Source organism: Podarcis liolepis (genome assembly GCF_965112155.1).
Source record: "Podarcis liolepis genome assembly, chromosome: 1".
Taxonomy (NCBI): Eukaryota; Metazoa; Chordata; class Lepidosauria; order Squamata; family Lacertidae; genus Podarcis; species Podarcis liolepis.
Window position 1 is genome coordinate 8,729,411 of NC_139554.1, and position 22,139 is coordinate 8,751,549.

At 48.2% G+C, this 22,139-nt stretch overlaps 1 protein-coding gene across 4 annotated transcripts in view; it reads left to right on the forward strand.

Moving 5' to 3' along the window:
• Positions 1 to 22,139, forward strand: part of LRRC9 (leucine rich repeat containing 9) — a 70,037-nt gene that overhangs the window by 27,967 nt on the left and 19,931 nt on the right. For all 4 annotated transcript variants that reach the window (XM_083516956.1, XM_083516954.1, XM_083516953.1 and 1 more), the window contains 9 exons: positions 4,803 to 4,930; positions 6,620 to 6,832; positions 8,547 to 8,666; positions 9,549 to 9,740; positions 12,342 to 12,467; positions 13,738 to 13,869; positions 16,764 to 16,941; positions 20,079 to 20,299; positions 21,415 to 21,537. In XM_083516956.1, the coding sequence (XP_083373082.1) occupies positions 4,803 to 4,930; positions 6,620 to 6,832; positions 8,547 to 8,666; positions 9,549 to 9,740; positions 12,342 to 12,467; positions 13,738 to 13,869; positions 16,764 to 16,941; positions 20,079 to 20,299; positions 21,415 to 21,537 (1,433 nt within the window). The remainder of the gene's footprint in view (positions 1 to 4,802; positions 4,931 to 6,619; positions 6,833 to 8,546; positions 8,667 to 9,548; positions 9,741 to 12,341; positions 12,468 to 13,737; positions 13,870 to 16,763; positions 16,942 to 20,078; positions 20,300 to 21,414; positions 21,538 to 22,139) is intronic.

A 22,139-nucleotide genomic window follows, 5' to 3' on the forward strand; every position in this document is an offset into this window, starting at 1 on the left:
ACCCAATTTGTTGTTTAGTCGTGTCCGACTCTTCGTGACCCCATGGACCAGAGCACACCAGGCACTCCTGTCTTCCACTGCCTCCCGCAGTTTGGTCAGACTCATGCTGGTAGCTTCAAGAACACTGTCCCACCATCTCATCCTCTGTCGTCCCCTTCTCCTTGTGCCCTCCATCTTTCCCAGCATCAGAGTCTTTTCCAGGGAGTCTTCTCTTCTCATGAGGTGGCCAAAGTATTGGAGCCTCAGCTTCAGGATCTGTCCTTCCAGTGAGCACTCAGGGCTGATTTCCTTCAGAATGGAGAGGTTTGATCTTCTTGCAGTCCATGGGACTCTCAAGAGTCTCCTCCAGCACCATAATTCAAAAGCATCCATTCTTCGGCGATCAGCCTTCTTGATGGTCCAGCTCTCACTTCCATACATCACTACTGGGAAAACCATAGCTTTAACTATATGGACCTTTGTTGGCAAGGTGATGTCTCGGGTCCTCATATGGAATCAACAATATATAACCACCTAGGTGTGATGTACTCCAGCAACCAAACATAAATGAAAGGACAATGCACAAGTAAGGAGATCATAGGATTAAGGGACCCTCAGGGGTCATCAAGCCCAACCCACTGCAATGCAGGAATCTCAACCAAACCATCCAGGGCAGATAGCTACCCAACCTCTATTTTAAAACCTCCAAGGTGTGGGATGTGAAACACAAGAGCAGTCAAGTACAACATTCCTAGAGTGAACATATTTACACATAGGGAGGAATGTTTGCCCAGCCAGCAGGTAAACTTCCTGTTTCCTTCTGAGCTGGGACAGACTTCCTCTGCATGGGACTAGAGGTGGGCGTGGCCTCACCTGTGCAGGTAACAACAAAAGCACAGGGCAGGGCAGCCATCTCTCTTTTTTTCACCACATGCATCGAAGAAGCAACATCTGCTTAGCCAAAGATGCCCTCTTGGCTTCCAGCCAAGAGAGGACAAAGGGACTGTCTTCTTAAGGGATAGTTTCCAAGTGTATGTTACTTTTCTAAGCTAAGTCTGCCTTCTGGGATCCTATTGTGAACAGAATGATATGTGAGTAAACTCTTTTTATACTTTTGTAGAAGACTGTCATGTCTTATCTTTTATGAGGGAATAAGGGGGAAATAACAGAACAGTTATTATAGAGGCTTTAGCGAGTCTGAGCAAACGCATCCGCTGCAAGTTTAAAAAGGGGGGTGTTATTCTGCTAAATTGTGGAACTTGTTAACCCAAGTTGGAAAAGGATATAATCAGACAATATATCCTCTCCTGCATCCCTGATCATTCCCACACAAGGAAGGAGAATCCACCAGCTCCAGAAGGAGTCCTTTCCACTGGCGAACAGCTCTTACTGTCAGAAAGTTATTCCTTTCTTATAACTTGAATCCATTGGTTTGGATCCTACCCTCCAGAGCAGGAGAAAACAAGCTTGCTCCATCTTCCATGTGACAGCCCTTGAGACATTTGAAGACGGCTGTCGTATCTCCTCTTAGCCTCCTCTTTTCCAGGCTAAACATACCCAGCTCCTTCAACCGTTCCTCATCAGCCTTGGTTTCCAGACCATGGATCATCTTGGCTGCCGTCCTCTGCACACGTTCCAGCTTGTCAACATCCTTCTTAAATTGGGGTTCCCTGAATTGGACACAGTGTTCTAGGTGTGGTCTGACCAAGGCAGAATAGAGTGTTGCTATGACTTCCCTGGGACGCGGGTGGCGCTGTGGGTAAAACCTCAGCGCCTAGGACTTGCTGATCGCAAGGTCGGCAGTTCGAATCCCCGCGGCGGGGTGAGCTCCCGTCAATCGGTCCCAGCTCCTGCCCACCTAGCAGTTCGAAAGCACCCCTAAGTGCAGGTAGATAAATAGGTACAGCTTTATAGCGGGAAGGTAAACGGTGTTTCCGTGTGTGGCGCTGGTGCTGGCTCGCCAGATGCCGCTTAGTCACGCTGGCCACGTGACCCGGAAGTGTCTCCGGACAGCGCTGGCACCTGGCCTCTTGAGCAAGATGAGCGTGCAACCCTAGAGTCGGACACGACTGGCCCGTACGGGCAGGGGTACCTTTACCTTTACCTTTTATGACTTCTCTTGATCTGGACACTAGACTTCCATGGATGCAGCCTAGAATAGCATTAGCTTTTTTGCTGCTGCATCACACTGTTGACTCATGTTAAGCTTGTGGTCCTTTTTGCATGTACTACCAGTAAACCAGGTGTGTGGTAATCTGTCAGAGGTTATTTAGCTGAGATTCTTGCATTGCAGGGGTTGGACCAGATGACTCTTTGTGTCCCTTCCCACTCTACAATTCTGTGATTTGCAGTTCTTGCAGAACGACCGGTTATAGATGTGTTTTGACCATTCAGTCTGTTTCAGATACGTCCCAATTAGTTCTAAGTCATTTGGAAAGCTTTTGTAAGCTATTTGGACACCCACCCACACACCGCAAAAAATGGAAGTCTCCATTTGTCCGAGGACTCCGGTGCAGAGGGCGAGAGAGTGCCTAGAAAAAGCTCAGGAGAGAGCAGATATTTCCACTCACCCACTGCTACCGGATGGGACGTGGGTGGCGCTGTAGGTTAAACCACAGAGCCTAGGACTTGCCGATCAGAAGGTTGGCGGTTTGAATCCCCGCGATGGGGTGAGTTCCCGTTGCTTGGTCCCTGCTCCTGCCAACCTAGCAGTTCGAAAGCACACCAAAAAGTGCAAGTAGATAAATAGGTACCGCTCTGGCAGGAAGGGAAATGGCATTTCCGTGCGCTGCTCTGGTTCGCCAGAAGCAGCTTAGTCATGCTGGCCATATGACCCAGAAGCTGTACGCCGGCTCCCTCGGCCAGTAAAGCGAGATGAGCGCCGCAACCCCAGAGTTGGTCACGACTGGACCTAATGGTCAGGGGTTCCTTATTCTTTACCTTTGCCTTTACTGCTACCGGAAGAAAATAGCAAGGCAGCGAGTAGCCACTAGAGGGAGATCCAGCCTCACACATGAAGCCTCTGCATTTATTTGAAACCTTTGCATTCTTTTTCTGCTTTGGGGTGCTCCAAAAGCCGTCGTGATCTGCCCTAGTACAGAGAAAGCAGGAAGATGGAAGTAAGTGCCACATCTGTACTTGGGATGGGTGCCTCACAGCGATGGTGACGACGTTCTGCCTCTGCTGTCGGAGGAGATATGCCTCTGAATACGAGCCGCTGAGAATCCCAAGCGGGGTAAAAGGGCTGTTTTGCCTCCCTTGCACGCTTCCCATGGGCATTTGGTTGGTGAATGTTAGAATAAGATTACCAGATTTTTTTCATTGAATCCAGTGACACTTTTCAACTTCAGTAGGAATGATAGGATTTTGTCAGGGGACTGATTTGTAAATCCGGGGACCGTCCCCGGGAAACTGGGATGTCTGGTAACCTTATTTAGAACGAATTGCTGGACTAGATGGGCCTTTGTCCTGTTCCAGCAGAGCTCTTGTGACAAGCGCTGACCCTCCTGGGGCAGCCTGGATAGCTGGATTGCCTAGATCAGGGGTCTGCAACCCGCGGCTCCAGAGCCACATGTGGCTCTTTTACACCTTTGCCGCGGCTCCGGGGCGGATAATAGCAAGGGGAGGAGGCGCATTGTGCACCCCGACACTCCCCACTGTGGCGGGCGCTGTACTGGCTGTGATGTCGCATGGGGGCGGTGCGTGCGTTAGTCACACACCGTCCCGACGTTACCTTCCCGCCCACTGTCAGATCGCGGCTCCGGAGATATATTTGTTTTAAATGTCGCAGTGGTTTTGCGGCTCCCAGTTTTTTTTCCTTCGGAAACGGGTCCAAGTGGCTCTTTTTGTCTTAAAGGTTGCAGACCCCTGGCCTAGAGCATGGTGCTGATGATGCCAAGGTTGCAGGTTCGATCCCCACACGGGGCAGCTGTATATTCCTGTATTGCAGGAGGTTGGACTGGACTCCACGATTCTATTTTTCTCAAAAGCATACGTGGTATGGTGTATGGGGTGTGTTAAGGGAGGGTTAGTACCTCTGGTGGGAGACATGTTTAGTTTTTCCATCTTTGGTCCCCCCCCCCCCTGCACTCAGATCTCACCTGTGGCTCCCAGAAGCTGTCAGCTTTGACTTGTCTTAAATCCTCAGTGAGTTAGGGGTTTCCCCTGCATGCAAAGACAGGCTGCGATGGGCAATGGGAAAACTGGCCTCCTCCACAGTGGCTCCCCGTTTGTGGGATGCTCTCCCCAGGGAGACTCGCCTGGCACCTTCATTATACACCTTTAGGTGCCAGGCGCAAACGTTCCTCTTCAATGAGGCCTTTGGCTGATTAACACTCTACAGCTTTTTTAAATGTTTCTGTGGTACGGGAGGTGGGTGGGTTATTGTTTTTGCTGCTTTGTTTTTAACCAGATGTAACCAGCTGTGTTCTTAATAAATAGGGTTTCTGCACATGCTTTGCAGGGGCAAATAGGGTCTGTCCACCCAGGAAGGCAGCTGGTCCTAAACCTCTGCTGTTGTGTGGGGCAGAGGTCTATTGATGGCTGCTGGCTATGGTGGAGCTGGAGGGAGCTGGAAACCACAGGAGCGTATTGCTCTTGTGCTCAGGAACTTTGCTTGTGGGTTTCCCCTGGCCACCTGGTTGGCCACTGTGAGAAGAGGACGCTGGACCATTGGCCTGATCCTGCGGGCTCTCCTCTCCTCTCTTTCTTATTTTCCTTCTGGAAATGTCTCCTGTTCTTACAATTTCAAAACTTCAGTAACCGTTATCCGGAGGGGTGGGGAATCCGTAAGAGAACCCGCCATTCCTGTTCTTGCCTTTCAGCTTCAGAGGTCTGCTCTTCCCTGGACTACAAGAACTGCGACTGCAACCTGCGACAGTGCGAGTGGTTTGTGTTCGATCACGACCTGGTTCTGCCCGAGTACATCGTAGAGTTTGAGTACATCACGTTGGTACGCGCTCCCTGCTCCCTACCAATGCGTTCAGCGCGGAGGGGCTAGTGTAGAGATCCCCTTTGCAAATGTGCCTGGGCTTGCCAATCGGAAGTTGGCGGTTCGAATCTCCGCCACAGGGTGAGCTCCCGTTGCTCTGTCCCAGCTCCTGCCAACCTAGCAGTTCGAAAGCACACCAGTGCAAGTAGATAAATAGGTACCACTGCGGCGGGAAGGGAAATGGCATTTCCGTGCACTCTGACTTCCATCATGGTGTCCCGTTGCATCAGAAGCAGTTTAGTCCTGTGGCCACATGACCCGGAAAGCTGTCTGTGGACAACACCGGCTCCCTCGGCCTGAAGCGAGATGAGTACCACACCACATAGTCGCCTTTGACTGGACTTAACTGCCCAGGGGTCCTTTACCATTTTTACCTTTTAGTTACAGAGTTATCATGCATCCTGAGGAGCTGCTGCCATTTAGTCAGGGCCGGCCCATTCATGAGGCAAGGTGACCTGGCTGCCTCAGGCGCTAGCATCTACGGGGCAGCAGATCTGTCCCACAAGGAATGCATTGCTTGCTGTTGCCTCTGCTGCCTCTGCTGCTGCCACAGTGGCAATGCCCAGCTGTGGTACAGGCTCGACAGCTTGCCCCTGCAGTTAAAGGGGCCACACGACGGAAATGTACGCCACGCCACAGTAAGAGCTGTTTGGCCGTGGAACAGGCTCCTTCAGAAGGTGGTAGACTCTCCTCCCTTGGAGGTTGTTAAGCAGAGGTTGGATGGCCATCTGTCAGGGATCCTTGAGTCGAGATTCCTGCATTGCAAGGGGTTGATCACTGGGGGTACCTTCCAAGTCTACGAAACTGAAATGGACAGATATTGTCCTGGTAGGACCCTGGCAGGGACACATGCCCAACTGGCATGTTCCCTCCTGGTCGATCGTTCGGGAGCTTCATAAGCTTTCTTCTGCCCGAACATCACAGCGACTGATGCCAACCGACACCGGCACAATTAGGGATCCGCAGAGTTTGCGCATCATGCCTAACAGACCTCAGCAACTCAGCATTTTGGCTAATCTACTTTATTTACATATAAACACACACGGAGCACCGCAACATGGCTCCCTCTCTCTCTAGCATCAGACAGCAAAGAGAAAAAGAACAAAGGACAATAGTCCCACTTCACGGAACACAGTAACACAAACATCCTGTCTCCGTCACTTCCCACTCTGTGGAGGCAAAACACATACCGTCATGTGAAAGACAAAAATCCCATGACTGCATCCACGGAGCAGGAATTCTAACGGATAGCACACACTCATTGCACCACCTATGCATGGCTACATCTTTCTCAATTAGCAAGCTCTGTCTTTAATTAAAGGGGCTCACCCCCACTTCAGCGGTTGGACCCCAAGCTAATTAGCAAAGGGTCAAATCCAGTGAAGAGCAGATCCAGGCGCTTTTTCTGTATTTTTTGGTCCTCCTAAGTCAGGAGCTGGGAGCCTTTGGCCGTCCAGATGTTGGATGATGAAAGCTATAGTCCAACGATGCCTGGAGAATCGCAGGCTTCCCCCCACCCCCCGTGCTGAGTGTTGCACCGAAGCATCTTTATGACTCTCGCTTAGCTTGTTTATATATCTGTTTAGTTAAACAAAGGAAACGCAGTAACAAGCTGTGGCAAAAAGAGAACGCTGTGGGTCTTCTGCCTAGGTCAAAGTGGAGCCTCTGTTCTCGTCGCTCAGCAACGTGACCGGGGAGGAAGGAAGAAGAAACTCGGCAGGATTTGTGCTTTCTCGGGATTTGCAACGCGACGACGAAGTTCTAAGCATGAAGCCTATCATTAAGCCCAAGCCCAAAATCGTTTGCCTGGATGAAAAGACGGTGCTGGCGGTAGCCAAGGCCAACATTTACAGTCAGATAATGGTGAGCAGGTTCTCTTACACGGTGTTCTTGCATAATCGAAGCGACACGGTGCTGTTTCCAAAGGAGACTGCAAACTCTTCCCATTCCCTGAAGTTGGGGGGACTTGTTTTTTTTTGCCTTGCCACACCACTTACCGTATTTTTCGTTCTATAAGACGTACCTAACCATAAGACGCACCTAGTTTTAGAGGAGAACAAGAAAAAAAATATTCTCTCCCTCTCTGTGCAGCGCCTCTCCAGCGAAGCGGTCAGAACAGCAAGAGGGATTGCTGCGTAGCGAAAGCAGCGATCCTTCTTGCTGTTCTGGCTTCTGGGATAGCCATGCCAAGCCTCTTCAGGGCAGGGGGCATGTTCCTCCCATTGCCCTGAAGAGGCTTGGTGCGGCTATCCCAGAAGCCAGAACGCCAAGAGGGATCGCTGCTTTCGCTGCGCAACGATCCCTCTTGCCGTTCTGGCTTCAGGGATAGCTGTGCAGCCTGCATTCGCCCCGTAAGCCGCACACACATTTCCCCTTACTTTTTAGGAGGGAAAAAGTGCGTCTTATAGAGTGAAAAATACGGTATATACCTTGTAAGCTTATAAATTTGTATGTATGTGTCTCTTTTTTTTACACGAGTGTGTCTGAACCATCGTTGTTATTTGCACGTCTTTATGTTTTTTTACCTTGTGCACTTCTAATTTTATACTGGGTACAAAATTCTTTTCCCCCCTTCAATAAGGAATAAGAACAATAAATTAAAAAACCACCACAGTCTCCTTGCACCTCTCTAGGCAGGTCAGGATTTCACAGGTGCATGGTGGTAGGGAGTCAGATTGAAGAACCGCACCTGGCAGTGGAGGTGGAAGGAGAAGAGAGCATGTAGCTTCATCATCTTTTAATGTATTATTGCATTTACAGTGGTGCCCCGCAAGACGAATGCCTCGCAAGACGGAAAACTCGCTAGACGAAAGAGTTTTCCGTTTTGGAGGTGCTTCGCAAAATGAATTTCCTATGGGCTTGCTTCGCAAGGCGACAATGTCTTGCGAGTTCCTGCTGGTTTTCCCCCCTCCCCCCTTTTTCTAAGCCGCTAAGCTGCTTATCAGCTGATCCAATCAGCAGATAAGCCGCTAATAGCGCTAATCCGCTAATCCGTCAATGGGCTTGCTTCGCAAGACGAAAAAACCGCTAGACGAAGAGAATCACAGAACGGATTCTTTTTGTCTTGCGAGGCACCACTGTATATCTCACATTTCCTCAAACAAGCAAGTGTGGTTCTCCGTACCCCCCCCCCCAGCCTCCATTTTATCCTCAACATCCCTGGGAGGTAGGTTACGCCAAGACATAGTGACTAGCCATGGTCATCCAGCGAGCTTAGTGGGGATATGAACTCCTAAGCCTTCCACTCTAGCCACTAGGCCACACTGCCTCTCCATTGCAATGGGGAAGAGGGGAGAGTTTTTCCAGCAAGGCTTTTAGGGTCAGATGTGACTAAACATGGAACTGTCCCAATTATATTGAAAAGGGGCAGAGACTGGGTTTTTTCTTTTCCTTTTCCTTTTCCTTTTTTTAAGAAAGCAAAAGGACCAATGCAGGGGAGCAATGCAGAAGCCCAACCCCATCATAAAATGTTCAGTCCCAATCTGATACCCTCCAGATGTTGCTGTGGCTCAGTGGCAGGGTAGCAGCTGCCTTGCATGCAGAAGAACGTTCAATCCCCTCTTCTCTTTCAACGCAGATTCTGAATCTGCATGGAAACAGGCTTAGCAAACTCCGAGACGTCTCCAAGCTCACCGGGCTTCGCAAACTCATCATTAGTTTTAACGAATTCACCTGTTTAGATGACGTTTACCACTTGGTAAGAGTAATGCCGCTATATTTTTTCTCATTAGAGTGGGTATGTTCGTAAAAATTAAATTTAAGGTTGAATTTAAGGCACAAAGTGAAAAAGCCCTGAAGTGAAGGGAGTTTTTCATGGGGAAACGCACGTCTTTGGACATCATTGGATATAATATTTATCTGCTTAAAACCTTTGATGTGACTTCATAGATCATAGAATGGAAGAGCTGGAAGGGACCCCCAAGGTATATCTAGAACTGCGGAGCAAAACTCCGACATATAGTTAGCAGAGTAAAAGCTTAAGCCTGTTGCAGGATTCCCAAGAAATAGACCAGAGGCAATTACGGTAATATTTCATCCAGCAAAGCTTTACTGCTACCGAAGGCAAATGAGCACAATGGTCACAAATCCAATACAATCAGGATTGGTCCTGTCCATAAAAAATCCAGTTGCAGCAGACTTAAATTTGCAATAACTTATAATAAGTCTAAACCTTAACACTAAGCATGCTATGTACAAAACACCACACCAAAAGGAAAAGAAAGAGAAAGGCTCCTCCTGGCATTATTATAGTCTCCATGACCTTGACAAAGGAGATGACAGAACCAGTTTAAGCCAGCTGTACTCAGCTTCTCTGAAGGAATAACCCAAACATCATGAACCTTCTGCTTGCTTCTTTCACACAGAGAAGCTTCCAGAACCCTCTTGAATTGAGTAGAATAGGAAAGATCTCTACACATCAGATCAATACTTTCTGCATCAAGAAATGCAAACTGACAGACAGTTCAACTGCCAAACCACCTAATACAATCATAATACCATGTCCATTGTTCTGCAAACGAATTAGTTTCTTAGCTGCTTGCTTTTCAAGTCATCCTCTCACTTCTTACTTCCGCTGCAGCCGAACCTGGAATATTTTGACGCCAGCCATAACCACGTGATCACCCTGGAGGGCATCAGAGGCCTAAACAAACTGAAGTATTTGGACTTGAGCTGGAACCAGCTGAAGAAGGCCGGGGAAGAAATTGGCGTCTTACGGAAACATACCCCCATGGTGCTCAGTCTCGATATTCGTCATAACCCCTGGCATAAGGTAGATCTCCTCCTGAACTTGTAACGAAACAAAAAAACCCCCACAAAACTGGGGTCTTTTTTTTTTTTTTACTTCAGTACTGCCTTTCAAGTAAGCCCCATTAGCACTGGTCTTTGTTAACGCTACTAGGACAATTCCCTGTTTCTGCTGTGAGTGCTGTTATAGGATAGCAGCGATGGAGAGCCTCTGGCCTGCAGATGTTGCCAGAGGTTTCCCACATCCTGCAGCTACTTCTGTGTTGGATATGATGCTGTTGTGGAAGCTACTTTCCCCTCCTGCCTCTCCACCCCCATCGTTCTGCCCGGACACTGAGGTCCAGCGCCGAGGGCCTTCTGGCAGTTCCCTCACTGTGAAAAGCCAAGTTACAGGGAATCAGGCAGAGGGCCTTCTCGGTAGTGGCGCCCGCCCTGTGGAACGCCCTCCCGTCAGATGTCAAAGAGAGGAACAATAATAATAATAATAATTTATTATTTATACCCCGCCCATCTGGCTGGGTTTCCCCAGCCACTCTGGGCGGCTTCCAATAGAAGATTAAAATACTGTAATACATCAAACATTAAAAGCTTCCCTAAACAGGGCTGCCTTCAGATGTCTTCTAAAAGTCTGGTAGTTGTTGTTCTCTTTGACATCTGGTGGGAGGGCGTTCCACAGGGAGGGCGCCACTACCGAGAAGGCCCTCTGCCTGGTTCCCTGTAACTTGGCTTCTTGCAGTGAGGGAACCGCCAGAAGGCCCTCAGTGCTGGACCTCAGTGTCCGTGTAGAACGATAGGGGTGGAGACGCTCCTTCAGATATACTGGACCAAGGCCGTTTACTACCAGACTTTTAGAAGACATCTGAAGGCAGCCCTGTTTAGGGAAGCTTTTAATGTTTAATAGATTATTGTATTTTAATATTCTGTTGGAAGCCGCCCAGAGTGGCTTTGGGGTAGGAGCCACCACCTGCGGGAATGTTGAGGCAAGCAGGAGAGGATACGTTGATTAAATATTATCCCTCCTCACTCACGCTAGCGAGCAAGCAGCAGAGCACATTCCCTTGCAGATTGCTGGAAGCAAGTTGATGGATTCATTAGAATCGTTGAAATTAAGCAATCCAATCTGGCTTGTCCAGTCTGGCTTGTTCCAGGTAAGTTTCCCCTTTTATTTCCCTCTTAAGATAATAACACGACAGTCTTCTTTAAAAGCAAGAGTAAAGTTTGCTTACGTTCAGTTCAGCAGTGCTCTGAAGAAAGGCTTTATCTTGTGGTTACAGTTACGTTTGTAGAGAAAAGAAGTCTGAGCTGGGCTTCAGACTTTCTTCCTTGTGGCTTCCATCCTCTGTAAAGATGTGCCTTGTGCTGGCTAAGAGCCAGAAGAGGAGGTCCAAGAGCGTGCTGGTCCCGGGGGGTTATGGTGCGGCATGGTCCGAGTCCAGTCCGAGGTTGAGGGTGTGGTATGGGAGCTGTCCGTCAAGGCTGAAGTGGGGTCCAAGGCAGGGAGTCGGGTGAGGTCAGGAACTCTGGCAGAAGAGCAGGACAGGGTTCTGGCAGGAACAGGTTGCCAGCAATGTTGCTCCCGCAACCTGGGACTGGGCTGGCTGGCTTTTATCTCCTCTGAGGCATAGGGCGGCCCTGGTCCACAGGTGACTCGCCTCTCCTGGCCTGGAGGCGAGCACTCCTCCTGCGGGAACTTAGTTCCCTCCACCTCTCTGCCCTGAGCCTCTGCAGCTCAGGAGAGGCTGGAGGGTTACTGGACCCAGAGGCAACCTCACCTTCCCCTGACAGGGCTGGGAGAGGAGCACCTGCAGGCAATGGGCCCTTGATCATCTCCGGAGCCAGAGCAGATTCAGCCTGAGGATCCGGCACAGGTGAGGGCCCTTCAGGTTCAAGCCCCAGCCCCGGCTCAGCCGGTCCTGGAGGCGGGGACTCCTGTGCAGGCTGGGATTCCTCAGGTTCAGTCTCTGAATCCGATTCCCAGGCCATCACATAGAGAGAAGCTTGAAAGGAGCAAATGGAAAAAGGGGAGATGGCGGCATGGCTAGCCCTTTTACAGAGTCAGCTAGGCTCACGCCCATCTACCTGGTCAAACACAAGGAGAGGTGGCTCCAGAACAGGTATGACAGGAAGTCCTCCCTGGCTGGAGCCACATTCCCCTGTGTGTCCACTCTAGGCAACAGGAAAATGTTGTACAGTGGTGCCCCGCGAGACGAATGCTTCGCAAGACGGAAAACTCGCTAGACGAAAGAGTTTTCCGTTTTGGAGGTGCTTCGCAAAACGAATCTCCTATGGGCTTGCTTCGCAAGACGACAATGTCTTGCGAGTTCCTGCTGGGTTTTTTTCCTCCCCCCCCTTTTTCTAAGCCGCTAAGCCGCTTATCAGCTGATCCAATCAGCAGATAAGCCGCTAAAAGCCGCTAATAGTGCTAATAGCGCTAATAGCGCTAATCCTTCAATGGGCTTGCTTCGCAAGACGAAAAAACCGCTAGACGAAGAGAATCACAGAACGGATTCTTTTCATCTTGCGAGGCACCACTGTACTTGACTGCTTCAGTGAAGATACATCCCACACCACTGAATGCTTCCATCCAAGGTCATCCCACTCTTGTTTTTCTCTCCCCCCCCCCCAGCCAGCCTCCGTACGCTTGAGTGTGATTGGCCAGCTGAGGGCTCTGACCCACCTCGATGGACTTCTGATCACTGAGGATGAGGCGGCAGCTGCCATCCAGTTCATGGCAGACTCGAAAATCACGCAGGTTAGACAGCCCGGGTTCGTTTGCTCATTTAAGGCAGCGGCAAGGAAGGGTTCTCGGTCCGAGTGGGGCATCTCCTCATGGGCAAACCTTTGGAGGGAGGGGAGCAAGGTGTAGTGGGGTCAGCCCTGCCTTTAGCATATGCGCCGCCGGGGTGCAAAGATCTGCCCAGCACCCCCAAATTTTACGTGCACGGCGCTGTTGTGAATGACAGGCGCAGCCGCTGGCACGGCACATGTGAGGTAAATGAGTGCACAAAGTCGAAAGTCCTTTAGTGAAACGGTAGGTATACATTTCGGTAATACCTAGGTATATATGTATTTTGTTTTTCTAGCTTCATCAAAATTATTTATTATTTCATAACAGGTAGATAGTTAAGAGCTTAGGCGGCTTCAGCGGCGGGCGCCTGGCACCCCCCCCCCCCGAATTTGGTGCCCTGGTGTCCCACACCCCTTGCACCCCCAGGTAAAGACGGCCCTGAGTGGGGTAGCAGAACTGGAAATAATGCCGATATATTTCACGCCTGACAACGCATGTGCCCTTTGAGTTTCAGATAGTACATGGGTAGATGAGTCGAAGAAGCCCGGGACACAAATTTTCAAGGCCCTCTAGCGGCTAGGGCGGCTCATTTGCCAGGATTTAGCGTTAAGTCTGGAAGTGTCTATTCAGTTCTGACCAGACTTTGTTTTGTGGGCATTCCCAAGAGGGAATGCGCAAAGGATATGCAGCAGGAGATCCATTTGGGTCCTGTACGTATGTCCACCAAGATTTCCACAATCACCCCATATTCTGAGCTGCAGACCCACAGACTGCAGGAACAGCTTTTTGTTTTAGAGGGTCCATAAACAGAGCGGGGGAGAAGTCAGAACAATGGTCAGTTTGGTTGGGTTGGGAAGCCTCCGCGTGCTGTTGGACCCCATCTCCCATCAGTCCCAGCCAGCATGGGCCAATAGCGAGGGATGATGGGAATTGCAGTCCAGTGACAGCTGGGAGAGCCGCCCTCAAGGTAGGCAGAGTTGGTTTTCTGTTAAGATGATGGTCTCTCCAGCAGTGAGTTTCTTCATCCGTCTTGCAAGCTTTTTAGAAAGTGGAAAGTATGCTTGGCCTACCCAGAAATGAGCGAAATGAGCCAGCTCTAGCAAGGTTGGGAGAGGGGGAGAAATCCCCACTCTCACACACATTTGCTTTAAAAATGTCTCCAAAGGTGATTTGATTGGGTTAACTGTGCGTTCGTTTGCTGTTTGCCTTCATTCTGGTGGTTTCGTTCCTCCAGGCGTCTCTGGTGGAGAATTCTCGGACAGACCAGGACAGGCTTCGCATTCTGAGCATCCTTCCTCAGGCCGTGATCCTGACCCAGATTAGCAAGAACAGAGTGGACACGTTTCAGAACAACTGGCCTTCTCGGGTAAGGGGAAAACCTTATCAAATACCACGTGCTCGTAAAATCAGATCTCCTGAAATTTTGTGAGCAGGTCCACCATTTCTGGGGGCTGCTGTGCCACCCCCATGGCCATTCTCTAACTCTAGGGGACTCTTCCGCAGAAGCCTCTTAGAACCAGATTCTCCTCCACTCCATAGGAAAAGCAGCAATGCGGGAGCGAGCTGCAGGTGGCTGGAATGCAAAACAGGATGTTGATGTTTGGGACTGTACCATGGGAACAAAGGGACAGTCTATTCACTGTACTGAGCACCGGATGTTAGCTCAGAGTGTCATCTGACCTGTACTGGAAGTACAGGGGTGGAGTTTCTCTCTCTGCTGTTTGGAGTCTGATGAGTGCAGACGCGTTTCTCTGTACTGCTGCAAGGACAGAAATAAAGACATGTAAATACATTTCTGTCTGACTCTTTCCCCTCCCTGGGGAGACAGGGAGGAGGGGAGAGTGGTGTGTTCTTCTCACGCTTGAGGAGGATCGCCGATAGTGACCTAGCCTGTATCCTGCCGGGAGACGCAGATGGGGAGATCAACAAGGATCTCAAGCCGAGTGCCTGGAGAGTGGCCAGTTTCCTCTGATAAGGCTTGAAGAATCCAACAGGTCCACCATTTCTGGGGGCTGCTGTGCCACCCCCATGGCCATTCTCTAACTCTAGGGGACTCTTCCGCAGAAGCCTCTTAGAACCAGATTCTCCTCCACTCCATAGGAGAAAAAGATAGCTGGGTCTCTTTAACGCCGTGGCTCCCAAAGTGGGCAGTACTGGGCCCCCCCGGGGGGGGGTCCAGTAGGATGATCTAGGGGGGTGCTAGAGGCAAGGGGGCTGCTGGCGGTGTAGACAACTGTCAGACTTTGGAAGGCTGGCATCACTGCATCAAGTTCATAAAGTTTTGTTGAAATAAATAAACTAGCTTTAATTAAATAAGTGTGCAGTTAGCTGTTAAAAAGGTAAAGGGACCCCTGACCATTAGGTCCAGTCGTGACCGACTCTGGGGTTGTGGCACTCATCTCGCTTTACTGGCCGAGGGAGCCGGCGTACAGCTTCTGGGTCATATGGCCAGCAGGACTAAGCCGCTTCTGGAGAACCAGAGCAGCGCACGGAAACGCCGTTTACCTTCCTGCTGGAGCAGTACCTATTTATCTACTTGCACTTTGATGTGCTTTTGAACTGCTAGGTTGGCAGGAGCAGGGACTGAGCAACGGGAGCTCACCCCATTGCGGGGATTCGAACTGCCAACCTTTTGATCGGCAAGTCTGAGGCACCACCGTGTCTTTTTTGGAATTTTATTGGGTCATTATCTTTCCTTAGTGGCTTGTGGAAACAGCTATTCTGAATAAGGGTAGGGGGAACTGGGAATGAATTTTTGGAACGAAGCAGTTGGAACGAAAAAGTTTGCGTTCGACAGATAAGATAAAAACAGACTGTTCCAAAATCCCTTCCATGGCTCCATCTCAGAGTAAGCAGTTTGTGGTTATGATGGAGCCGCCTTCCTCTGACCAGTCAGGCTAACTGATAGCTGGCTGATAGGCAACCATTTCCCAAGCTCTCTGGACAAACCTCAGGTCCATCTCCTTTCAGCATAGTTCTCATTCTCCCTCCTCAATGACCACCCACCGTTCGTAGTCCGTTCCACAAAATAAGGCCATTGGACAAGGCAGTCCAGGGAGATCCTCAGGCACCTCGATCCTGTCACAGTCTGTGTTGCGGCCCATCATCCAGAATCATGTTAATTTGCCATGTAGAAAAGGTTAAAAGCTCCTCTGTCAGTTCGATTTGTTGCGCAGCGCATAGCATAGCTAGAGGAGAACACATTTGGGCAGATGAGCATAGCGTTCTGCTCTTTGTACATTAAGGGAAGCGCATTCACAGAGGCTGCCAAGGGAGGCGGACGTTTCAGCCCATGGTGTCAACATTACACTGTGTGACATTGGTGCCAAAGGTGATTCGTATCGGGGGAAGGACGCATTTTTGCTGAAAACATATATGCATTGCAACAAGAGGCGAAAAGAGAAACCTCGGGGGGTTCTCAAGGAGGTAGTTACTGGGTTTCAAAGAGATGGGTCCAGAACACACCTCAGTTACCTGTCCACGGGAGAATCTTTTGAAAACCACTGTCTCACTGCCTCAGTCTCCACCTCTGTAAAATGGGAATCTTGGGAAGCTAGATTCCCACATTATTGTGAGGATGAAAGCAAGTAATGAGATATAAATCAGCACGGCACCACTGTTTTTAATGGTTTATCCTTTTTTAAAATGTCAATAAGAAATTTAAAAATGTTGGCGATCAGTCGGAATTTAGGCAGGTATTAGCCTCTGTACATTATTGTTAAAATGCAGCACTCAATGTGCACACACACTCACAGAAACTGAACTATAGAAATAGTGATTATTATTATCATTACAGTCATACCTCGTGTTGCGTTTGCTTCAGGTTGAGTGTTTTCAGGTTGCGTCCAACGGCGACCCAGAAGTACCGGAAAGGGTTACTTCCGGGTTTCGTCACATGCACAGATGTGCAAAATGACGTCATGCGCATGGGCAGAAGTGACGAATCGTGCCCCGCAGCTGCGGGTTGCGTTCTGCATATGTTGCGAACGGGCCTCCGGAATGGATCCCGTTCGCAACCAGAGGTACCACTGTATTATTATTTATTACAGTTGTTAGTTGCTCTATACAAGAAGAAAAGACTCAGTGAAATTCAACGAGATAAAATATGCTCCTGTCTGTCGTTCAGTGTAGGATAGGCTGTGCACCAAACATCATGTGCACTGATGACCCTCATACCTAGAATCCCAAATTCATTGATTCAGCAGAGTTATACAGTGAGGATTGTGTTTTCTCCTCCCCCCACTCCCTCTGCTCCAACAGATCACGGTGTTAGACCTTGACGGGCAACATCTCAGCAGAATCAGTGGCTTGGACAAACTGGAGAATTTGCGGTGGGCATCCTTTAGCAACAACAACCTCACTAAAATAGAAGGACTGGATACTTGCCAAAATCTGGAGGAGCTCACGGTAGACGGAAACTGCATCACAACCCTCGAGGGTAAGGTATTTTGCATGCTCCGTTCCGAATATCCACAGCTTTGGGCGTTCCTGGACTTGGCTCTGCTCCCAGGGAGGAGGCCGGGGCCAGGAGCACTTCTGCACAGAAGCAGCTTTTGCAAGAGCTTTGCCATTTCCTGGAGGAGACGGGCGTCACATGGTCATCCGCCTTGGAGAAGCGGCGCTCAGAAAGGGCAGCTGGTGGAGAACGCTTTCAGTTCAGGGCCCTTGATACTCGATGGCATTAGCTTCCGAATTGTTTCTGGGTCCATGGGTATGGCCAGGATTTATGTTAGAGGGTGGGCAGGACAGCCACCTGTCACCATCCTCTGTCTCTTTCTCGCAGATTCGGAATGAAGTGTCTCAACAACAGTTGTTTGTTTATTATTGTTGTTGTTGTTGTTGTTTAGTTGTTTAGTCGTGTCCGACTCTTCATGACCCCCTGGACCAGAGGTGAAGAATGGATGCTTTTGAATTCTGGTGCTGGAGGAGACTCTTGAGAGTCCCATGGACTGCAAGAAGATCAAACCTCTCCATTCTGAAGGAAATCAGCCCTGAGTTCTCACTGGAAGGACAGATCCTGAAGCTGAGGCTCCAAGACTTTGGCCACCTCATGAGAAGAGAAGACTCCCTGGAAAAGACCCTGATGTTGGGGAAGATGGAGGGCACAAGGAGAGGGGGACGACAGAGGACGAGATGGTGGGACAGTGTTCTCAAAGCTACCAGCATGAGTCTGACCAAACTGCAGGAGGCAGTGGAAGACAGGAGTGCCTGGCGTGCTCTGGTCCATGGGGTCACGAAGAGTCGGACACGACTAAACGACTAAACAACAACAACAACACAGTTGTACCTCTTGTTACGTCAGTCTCCGGTTGTGTTTTTTAGGATACGAACATGGCAAACCTGGAAGTGTATACTTCCAGGTTTCGCCCCGCGTGCATGCGCAGGAACACTCTATCGCGCCGTGCACAGAAGCCGCGCTTTAGTTGAGGACTTTTTGGGGTGCGAATGGCACCCTGGAATGGATCGAGTCCATAACTAGAGCTACCACTTTACAAATTCTACAAACACTCTCCATATCTCCTCCAAATCATTTCTCCTACATACTCCCCCATCTTACCTTAATGGCACATGTTAATTTATCACTAATAGCTATATCCGACACCTCTTTATATCATTCTTCCATTTTATATTCTGCTTGCCCCTTCCACTTCCTAGCTATCATAATTTGTGCAGCTGTCAATAAATTTGTGAGCAAGTCCTTCATAACCCGTGAACCTTCCACCCCATTGTGAATTGATAATAATGCTACCTCTGGACTTTTGGTCAGCTTTAACCCAGTGATTTCTGTTAAGTTCTTATACAACCTTTGCTAGAAAAATTGTACATATTTACACCCCCGCCACATGTGAACATAATTCCCGGTTTCCCAGGAACAACAGTTGTTTTAAATTAGGTATTTTTTTACCACCAGTACTCTGAGAAATACGTCAAAACCTTCAGTCGTTTTAAAACTAGGAAGTTAAATTTTTAATAATTAACCCCAGGGTGTACCTTTCATGTGGTTAAAGAGTATATTTTGCAAAATTGCAAAGAGCACACCTTTTTTCATCTTATTTTTTAAAAAAATCTTAACTTTTCTCGGATTTGCTGAAAACTAGGAGAAGCTTCCAGAACCAAGTTCCCTGTGATGTGATTGGTCAATTCGTGGAAGCCCCGCCTATTGCTCAGTTGGGTTGCCAGTTGTATCGCTAGAATGTGCCACAACATCATCAATGTGACCTCAGCAAGCATTTTAATTATTCTTATCTCTTTTTTATTTATTTACTTAATTTGCGGGGGGAGGCAGACAATTTTGTCCCTTTGCTTTGATTTCTCTGTCTCCTCTTGAGAAATTATCGTCATTGTTGGTTTCTTTAGTTATTTAATGTACCGTACTTAAATATACAGTGGTACTTCAAAGTCGAACGGAATCCGTTCCAGAAGTCCATTTGACTTCCAAAACGTTTGGGAACCAAGGCGCTGCTTCCGATTGGCTGCAGGAAGCTCCTGCAGCCAATCAAAAGCCACGGAAGCCGTGACAGATGTTCAGTTTCCAAAGAACATTCACAAACCGGAACAGTCACTTCTGTGTTTGCGGCATTTGGGAGCCAAAAGGTTCATCTCGCAAGGCGTTCGACTTCCGAGGTACGACTGTACTGCCTTTTCCCCAAGCCAGGATTCAAGGTGGCTTCCAACGTCTACAAAACATTGTTCTCAAAAGCAAAGTAATAGTGAAAAACTGGCTAAGAGCAATATTTCTGAGTTAAAATACACCAAAAAACATTTAGAACCAGCAGTTAAGATAGTTCGCCCTGACGGCCACCCAGTGATCAGTACTTTGGTTTTTTGGGGGGGGGGGTTTGTAATTTTTTTTTATTAAGTTTTAACAATGCACAGTATAAAAGAAAAAATACAGAGACAAGAACAAAAGAGAGATAAAAATACAAAATACATACTACAAAATACAACAATCAAACATTAAGCACAAAAATACAAAAATGCATACATTAAAAAACTAATAATAAAAAAGAAAAAACACATATAGGAAAAACACAAAAATTCCCTCTTTCTTAGTTTTATATCTTAAATTCACATATTTTCCTGACTTCCTCACATCCCCCGTTCTTGTATCCCTTTTAAAAGTTGGTTCAGCAAATTCATAGCCCTTAATTTATCTGTTGTTGGTTTAATCTTAAATTTTATCTTGTTGCTAGAACCCCCACAGTTCATTTCAATGTCATCAACATTCAGAAATTTTACAATATTTCTGCAAATAGATTTTAAATTTCCCCCAATCTTCTTCCACTTGCTCTTCTCCCTGGTCTCGGATTCTGCCAGTCATCTCCGCCATGCCATCTCCATGTAGTCAATTAGTTGCATCTGCCAGTCTTCCACCAGTGATCAGTACTTTGGTTTTCAAAGACCTGTCTGAACAGGAAGGACTTGGCCTTCATCCCTGTTGTTGTTGTTGTTGTTGTTGTTGTTGTTGTTGTTGTTAAGGGAGGGAGTTCCACAATATGGAAGCAGCCACGGAGAAAGCTCGCTCCCTTGTGTCCACAGCTCTCACCAGAAACATTCTCTTTTCCCTTTCCCCAGGCATTTCGAAGCTCTGCAAGCTCATGAGGTTGAGCGCCAACAACAATCACCTCACCAGCCTGGAGAGGAATATTTTTGATAACTTGTCTCACCTCCATTATCTCTCTCTGGAGAACAACCGGATCACTTCCTTGGCGGGCTTGCAAAAAGCCTATGCGCTCATTGAACTCTACATAAGCAACAACTACGTTTCTTCCAACCAAGAAATATATCAGCTGAAGGTAAAGGGGGGGACTTCACCACTTTAAAAGCGTGAATGAAAGTCAATCACCCATCTCCTATTACCCTCCTGAGAAAAACCCCACCCCACCCTCCCACTATATACAGTGGTACCTCAGGTTAAGTACTTAATTCGTTCCAGAGGTCCATACTTAACCTGAAACTGTTCTTAACCTGAAGGACCACTTTAGCTAATGGGGCCTCCCGCTGCCGCTGTGCCGCCGGAGCACGATTTCTGTTCACATCCTGAAGCAAAGTACTTAACCCGAGGTACTATTTCTGGGTTAGCGGAGTCTGTAACCTGAAGCGTATGTAACCTGAAGCGTATGTAACCCGAGGTACCACTGTATAATGGTCTGGTGACATCTGTTTCGGTGTATCTCAAAAAGTGTGCATGCACATGAAAGCTCATACCAACAACAAACTTAATTGGTCTCTAAGGTGCTACTGGACAATTTTTGTATATATTTCGACTGTGTCAGACCAACACGGCTACCTACCTGAATGAAACTCTTGTGAGTGTGTGGCGTCATGCCAAAGAGAAGGGATTGTGAACCACTGAGTCCATTCCCCCTCAAACGGAAATACAGCTATTCTTTGAAATTCTTGTTTTTGGTATTTGGTTAAATATAAAATATGGTAATGTTATAAAAATAGAATTCTCTGGATGCCTAGATCCAGGTTTGGGGCCAGTGCTCTTTGGTGAGAGAGCCCCAGTAGAGATTTAAAATCACAAAATATACAGCAAAGTAACACGTGGAAATATAAGCTGTTTCACCGATAAAGATATCCCCTTCTAAGTTGCTTCCAAAGTTCCCCTTACTTCCCTTAACGTAGAAAGAAATCACACGTTTGGTAGGTTAAAAGTGGTTTACTTACAGACTCTTCAAAGGTCAGATTCATGTGCTTTTCCATACAGCAGTAAGAAAACACAGGCAGTAAGACTTAGTTTCTAACATGGTGAGAGTTTCTAAATTGTATAGAAACACAATGATGACTTGCTTAAGCCATGCGGTCTAAGCTTGGAGCATCCAACTCCTTACTAGTAGGGTTCACACAGTGGAATGGTGGAAAGTGGGAGAACCAGTCGCTTGATAACACCAGCCTCCTTTTCCAGGGTCTAAACAATCTGGTCATCCTGGACATGTATGGAAACCTGATCGTTTGGAAGCAGGATAACTACCGCCTCTTTGTAATTTTCCATATCCCATCTCTGAAAGCCTTGGACGGCACCGCAGTGGTGAGCTCCTTTTCTACGTAAAGGATATGTATAAAACTTTTATGTCTTATAAGCAAAGAAGGCAGCCAGCCCCAAGCAGAGAATACAGAGTCAGTGCTGAATATTGTGCTTTGTTGAATATTGTGTTGAATATTGGGACCTTGGGGCAAATGTAGGGTTGCCATATTTCAAAAAGGAAAAACCAGGACACCCCCAAAATTGTTGAGCTTCTCACAGTGAGGGAACCACCAGAAGGCCCTTGGCACTGGACCTCAGTGTCCGGGCTGAGCGATGGGGGTGGAGACGCTCCTTCAGATATACAGGACCGAGGCTGTTTAGGGCTTTAGAGGTCAGCACCAACACTTTGAATTGTGCTCAGAAACATACTGGGAACCAATGTAGGTCTTTCAAGACCGCTGTTATGTGGTCTCGGCAGCCACTCCCAGTCACCAGTCTAGCTGCCACATTCTGGATTAGTTGTAGTTTCCGGGTCACCTTCAAATGTGTAGAGTGCATTGCAGTAGTCCAAGCAAGAGATAACTAAAGCCAGTGTGGTGTAGTGGTTAAGAGCGGTAGATTCGTAATCTGGGGAACCGGGTTCGCGTCTCCGCTCCTCCACATGC